Consider the following 6781-nt stretch of genomic DNA (forward strand, 5'->3'; position numbering starts at 1 on the left):
ATCATGTGGCAAAAGGAATGGAAGTATGATGTACATGTTTGCCTAACCAGCTTCATAGTCTGTTTGGTGTTCGGCATGCCTTGCTAGAGGCCGCTACCAACTGTGCAGTTCGGAGGTGATCCGAACTGCGACCAAGCCGGCTTGAACCTAAGGGGTCGCGCGCTTAACGGAAGGAACCTACAAGGTTGTCGGGTCCGAGGACACTGGTCGGATGTGATCCGAGCTGTATTCGGATTGTGGCCGAGTAGACTTATGGGCTTTAGGGTCCGTGCGAGGCCCAAGTGTTGAGCCCGCGACGGGCGCCTATATAAAGTGGAGGTGCCGCACACTCACGCGGTGGATCGCTTTGGCGCTGTCACTAGGCTTTGTATGTGTTGCGAATAGACACCTCCACTCGTCGCCGATTGTGTGATCGGACCTAGCAGTCCGCCGCACGACGTTCCTCCTGCACGCGCGGATACCGTTAGAGGCGGTGCACTTGCGCCGCTCCGGCAAACCTGTACGTGGGAACCGACTACCGATTGTTCGAGGGAGATCGGACGAGGAGGAGACGATACACGCGGACGCGTTGCCCCAACTCTTCTTCCGCTGCACGGCACTGCGCGTCTAGTGGTAACGAACTGTGATCCATCTCCCGTATCATGTTCTTGGTTGTTCTGCGCGTAGGAAAATTTTAATTTGCATTTGACGCACCCTACTGTAGAACCCAACAGACCGGTGGTGGTCGGACGACCGGTATTCGTCGGACGTCCGGAGACTGTCGGACGACCGGTATTCGTCGAACGTCCGGAGACTGTCGGACGTCCGGTGCCTGTGCGATTTCGGGCATGGGATGAACTTCTAGGGTTCGTGGTGGTGGGGGGGGGGCAAAATTGGGTCAAAATTGGACAAATTTGTGGATGGAAATGATGGATATGATGGGGAAAAGCTAGATCTACCTGCTACACATGAAATCCACAGATCAAATCCAACGAAACTTCATCACACCAACAAATCACAAAAAAATGGGGAGGCTATTTTTATGGGGATTTTCGAATTTGGGGAAGAACACAACAAAACAAGGCGAGAAAACAAGGGTAGGGGCTCCAAATTCGTGATCAATCAAAGCTCATAATACCAAGGATGTAGGGTGGAAACCCTAGGGCCGATCTTTCACGATTCGGAGGTGATCCTATGACGAACACGAAAAACACGAGGGGAAACACGAGGGGAAACACGAGAGGAATCACTCAAACCAACAAGATTCGATTACACATGAGTTAGATCCTCGAAACACAAAGAGATACACGATCCACGATCAACAAGGGATGATACAAGTAGTAAGTTCTTCTCCGTGAGGAGGTCTTGAGGGGTCATCCCATTAGGGGTCTTGAATCCACTTGGGGGATCTTCTCCGTAGAGGTCGTGAACTCCGATGGAGAAGGGATCAAGTGGATGAACAAAGCTCTATCTCTCAAATGAGCTATCACATTGCTAACCCTAGAAAGAGGGGGGAGGACGAGTATATATAGTCTAAGTGGACGAAGGGGTACATGGGGTTCGGCCCAACACGCGGTCAACACACAGATGTCGGACGTCCGATAGTTACCGGTCGTCCGGTGGCTCGCGAGGGTCCGGACGTCCGGTACTTGTCGCAAGTCCGACGTTTTGGCTCGGGATGGTTGGCGTCGGATTTCCGGACGGCGCCGAACTTCCGGGGCGTCGGTCGTCCAGTGGTCTCCATACTTCTGATGTTTTGGTTCCGTGATGGTGGTGTCGGTCATCGAGAGGGACTCGGTCGTCCGGGGGCTGGAGCGTGTCGGACGTCCAGTCGGCGTCAGGCATCCGGTCGCTGGAGTGTGCACAGGCTGGGACTCGGCTGGCCGGCTGGAGCTCCCAGGCGTCGGACGTCCAACAAGTACCGGTCGTCCGGTGGCTGTAGAGTCCTGGTAGCTCTTCCTCTTGGTCATTGTACTTGGTGTCCTCACCGTCTTGTTCATTGGGTGTAGCTACTCCGTGGCTGTCCTCTAGGTACCTGATCACACATAGTGTCTCCGCTTGAGGTAGTAGCCATGTCTCACATATAGGAAGTGGTAGTTCAGAGAGGAGCAAGTTCACCTTATCTTCGATAGCCTTTGCTCGAGCTCTTGTCATTGGTTCAAATGGTGTCATGGAAGACGTAGGTAGATCCATGAAGATGACCATAGGATGCTCCGCATTAAAGGCTCCACTGTTCATCATGTTGCACCAAACAGTTGAGGGATTACGCCTCGGTGACCGATGGCCACGATCGTCGTAGTTTTTTTTTATCAAGCTTTCGCTTGTATTATCTAATGAGGTGTTCTAAGCAAGAGATCAGAGATCCTATAATGTTATTCCTAAAGGTTAATATCTAACAAGTGCTGCTTTCCTCTTCAGATTTTTGGTCATAGAGATAAGAGACATAATTTGGAGACCATTGGCCTCATCGTATACACGTTGTAAGATGAAGGAAAACATAACTTGACTCTCCTCAATAAAGTGCACTCTATGGTTAGTTAAAAATTCATATATCTCATTTGCCAGGGCGTGACATACTAAATGAATAAAATTGTTGTCATATTAAATTCTTTTTAAAATTGAAAACTACATGAAAAAATATATAATACCAATGTAATGTAGTAGTAATTAAGTAATCAACCTCTTTCATATAAATTCATGTTGGCTGCCACAGCAAGACGATTAAGGGCCTGTTTGGTTTCAATAAGTCACCTGACTTAAACCAATGACTTATAAGTCATGTTTGTTTGGTTGTCACCTGACTTATAAATTACCTGACCACACCTTCCTACCTTGTTTTTTTATGTAAAGGTGGTGAAACCCACGCAAAAGGGGTGGCTTATAAGTTTTAAGTTGGGGTGGAGCAACTTATGACTTATAAGTTGGGGTGACTTATAAGTTGGGTATGTTTGGCAAAATAAGTCATTTTTTTCACTTATCTGACTTATAAGTTGGTGACTTATTTGAAACCAAACAGACCCTAACAAATAGATATACAGTACAAAATTGACATTCTCAAACTAGCCCGTGCGACACAAGATTGAAGGCTAGTTTGGATTAGTGATCAGGCGGCGATGATGGAGTATGACTCCACAATGAAGAGCGGCCTCTGCCGGAGCTGTTGGCACCGCCGCACGCTCTGCACCAGCTCCTCCCTGTCCCCCACCCGCGACGTGAACAGCAGCGGCGCGCTCTCCTCCTGGCCCTTCTGGTCAGCCTCTTCCTCGTCCTCCTCGTCGGACTGCATGCCCGTGGACGCGGCCGCCACAGTGGCCGCCAGCGTCGTCGTGGACGACGGCACCCGGCGCAGCCCTGGCGTCACGGTCGGAGCGGCTAATTCGTCCTCGGTAGTTCTGCAGCAGCGTGATGGCGACGCGTCGTCTGTGGTGGTCGGCGCGCCGCCCACGAACTTGTTGATGACGATCCTGGAGCACCGCTGCGCCTTGCCAGACGCCGCAACTACCTCCACCACCGTGCCCCTGTCTACCACCTCCACCTCGTCCTCCTCGTCCTCCTCCTCGAAGACATCTTGTTCCTCGTCGACGCTATTGCGTCCTTGCAGCATCACTTCTTGGTGTGGCTGTTGCACCATGCTCTGCTTCTGGTGGTCAAGAACAGATCCCAAGGCAGGGGAGCAGTCCACGAAACAGAGCTTGAGGCGGCCATCCTGGCGCTGGGCATGGAGGTAGCCCTGGGGCTTCGCGGCCACAGCCTCCAGCACGAGGCGCCCGTCTCGGCGGTGCGGGCGCACCCGCAGGCACGGTCCGCCGTCGTCACCGCCGCGGCGAGACATGGACGGCAGCGGTGGCGGGAACGCGCGCTGCGGCCGGGCGCGGTGGTACTGCACCGCCTTCAGTGTCAGCTCGCCCGCTGCCTCATCCTTCTCCTCCTCTTGGTCATCCAATGCCGGCGGCGAGAAGAAGTCGGCGGCGACGGCATCGTCGGTTGTGTGGGGCGGGGGCGGCGCGTAGAGCCGGGATGCCAGGTCAAGGAAGTCGCCGCGGGTGCCAGTCTCGCAGCCGAGGCTCTCGGTGCAGAGGCTGAGGCTCTCGTGGCTCATGGACCGCTGCACCGTCGCCATCGGGCAAGTGGCCTTGGCCTTAATCGCCGGCGGCTCGGGCTTGTTGGCGCAGTCGTTGTTGTCTGGGGCCTGGATGGCGCTCCACATGTCCAGCTGCTGCGGCGGTGGCATCGGCGCCGGCAGGCGAGTGTGAGGAGGAGCGACGTCCAGCGCCGGCATGACATGGCACACGGCCACCGTCATCTCGAATGACCAACAGAAAGATCGCAGCCGAAGAAGAAGATCGATGAAGATCGCACCTTGATCTGGTGTTGGAGAAGTAGTGAGTGAGATGAGTGAGGTGGTGAGGGGGGTTGTGAGGCTATTTATAGGCAACTGGCTCCTCTAACTTCGCTCCTATGAAGTTAGGGAAACAGTACCCTAACTTAGTCTGTAAACCATCAGATGGAAAATAGATGGCCAAGATTCTGCACTGTTCACATGGGTTGTAGCATACTGTTTGGACGAGCACTGTAGCTAAAATCACTGTTTGTTACCTGTAGCAATTGACACTGTTTAAGAACTGTAGTGATAGATCTCAGCCATTTATTCTAGATCCAACAGATGAGATGTGGCTAAGTTAGGCTCCTAACTTCACAGTAGCTAAGTTAGAGGAGCCGGTTCCTATTTATAGGCGGGAAGGGGGAGCCTTTTCAGCCGTCCAGGCACAACAGAGGAGGAATCCATCCATCCCTAATTATTTCTTTGGCTCTGAAGTACATTCCATCTTTTCTTTAGCAGCTACTAATACTACTAGTAGTAAATTAACTGGTTCCGATGTCAATGGGGGACAGCAAGCTGGAGGCATTTCAGCCGAAGCATCCCACTGTCTTCTGCTTTATTTGCTGTTTCCACTACTTACTAGCATATTAAAAATTCCAAGTTTTATTAGGTTTTTTGTCACCTACATACTACTTTCCGGCAACTGAAAATCATTTGCACTTAAAAAAAATTGCACATTACTAAAGTTCACACCAGATAGATTACTCTTTTTTCACGCGAAAACTTTCGACCTATTCATCTTCAATCATGACGGTACAACGAACACCAGAAATATGAAAATTACATCCAGATCCATAGACCACCTAGCATTGGCTACAAACACTAAAACGAGCCTAAGGTGCCGCCGGCATCGCCCCTCCCTCGCCGGTGCCGGGCAAAATTCACCAAGGACAGATCCTCCGGAGACACACCTCCACACGCTCAGCGGCGATGCTAGATGCACCATCGGAACAAAGGCTAAAGGGGAGGAAGTACCTTGTGCCATTTTTAGGGAGCCATCATTGTATCTTCTTTCTGAGAAGGACACAAACTCTAACAAAACTCGAAGGAACACCTAAAAATAGAGACCTTTCACCGGCAAGGGCCGGGATCCACCACACCGCCATGGCCCTAAAGCCACCAGAGACGAGGCGGACCGGCGGCGACGCCGGTGGGAGGCAGGACCCTAGGACTTTCTTTTTTGGAGGAGGCGGCTAGATGGATTACTCCTTAACAGTCCATTCTATGCACAAATTGTGGCTCAGTTGACCCCACAGCTTTTGAGGAACATTGGTTATAATTATTGTACACTATGAATATTTAAAAAATAAGCAATGACCCCACATATTCTTTCGGCTGGCTTGGCCATTGATCCTTAATACTATAGCACTATAACGGTTTCGAAAAAAAAATACTATAGCACTATAGCACTATGGTCACACACAACAAAGGCCCATTTGCAAAATTGTGCTACTAGCTAGTAATTCATATTCTTCTCATAATATCTAGTATTCACAACTATGGAAGCACATATGTAAGCTCCTTTACTTCTTTTTGTCTACTTTTTGAATCTGTGTGTGGTGGCTTGCTACTGAGTGGTCTAGCTAGGTTAGTGGAAACGAGTCCCCCAGCATACACCACCAGTGCCAAGCATGGAACATGGGGGAATGCTCATCACTCATTATTAATTTGTCTCCTTGTGCAAGCCTTAATCAATTAGGCAGCTGCATGCATCACTCATGTCACGCTGCCACACAAATATCCTCCTCTCATTCACAAGCCTAAGGCAACCTACTTTGTTTTGTTCCCTCTTAGTGGCTAACAAATAGATAGTTACATATTGCATCATGCCCACTAGCTAGCAAACTGCTTGTTCCAAAACTTACTTAGTGCATGCCATCCTTAATTATGTACTGGGAGCAACTGGTGTTGATGTTCTTTTTTCCATATGCATGCATGGTCACTACCAGCTTGTTGAGAAATCCATTCACAGGTCAGTAGTATTGGTTTAATTAATTAGCAGTAATCTAAAATGCATGCATAAGGTAATTAAGAGCATAATGCAAATGCAAAATATAAGTATACTATACGTATGCAAGTGAGGAGGAGGATGAGAAGGCACGATTCTCTCTTTCTGGCTCCTTTCCATCGATATGGAATAGAATATATGTGCTGGAGGGTGCACGGGTACCAAATTGTTCTAATGGTTTAATCATTCTCTTTTATCCTCCTCCTCTTAATTCTATTCAAGTGGTACTGTACTCCATGCTTATAGATGCCATTTAGTTCTTTTGGATATGGGTGCATAGTCGTGTCTCATCTGCTATCTCTAGCCATTTCCCCACTGGATCAAATTATTCTAGTGGTGCTTCTACTTCAAGCCAAATACCAATGCCTTTGAAGCAAAAATAAATATCTTGTTTTTGCATTGTTGAAATGAAA

At 49.6% G+C, this 6781-nt stretch overlaps 1 protein-coding gene across 1 annotated transcript; it reads right to left on the bottom strand.

Moving 5' to 3' along the window:
- Positions 1-2647: 2647 nt before the first annotated feature.
- Positions 2648-4680, bottom strand: LOC147967340 (uncharacterized). The gene has a single exon (XM_087525222.1). It carries the CDS (start codon positions 4280-4282, stop codon positions 3083-3085), a length of 1200 nt encoding a protein of 399 aa, XP_087381348.1. The 5' UTR covers positions 4283-4680; the 3' UTR covers positions 2648-3082.
- Between the last annotated feature and the right edge of the window lie 2101 nt (positions 4681-6781).

The sequence above is a fragment of the Triticum urartu genome, chromosome 5A (assembly GCF_056163025.1).
Source record: "Triticum urartu cultivar PI428250 chromosome 5A, HENAU_Tu73, whole genome shotgun sequence".
NCBI lineage: Eukaryota > Viridiplantae > Streptophyta > Magnoliopsida > Poales > Poaceae > Triticum > Triticum urartu.

Coding starts and splice junctions, on each gene's coding strand:
- LOC147967340 (XM_087525222.1), bottom strand. CDS start 4,282: ATGACGGTGGCCGTGTGCCATGTCATGCCGGCGCTGGACGTCGCTCCT.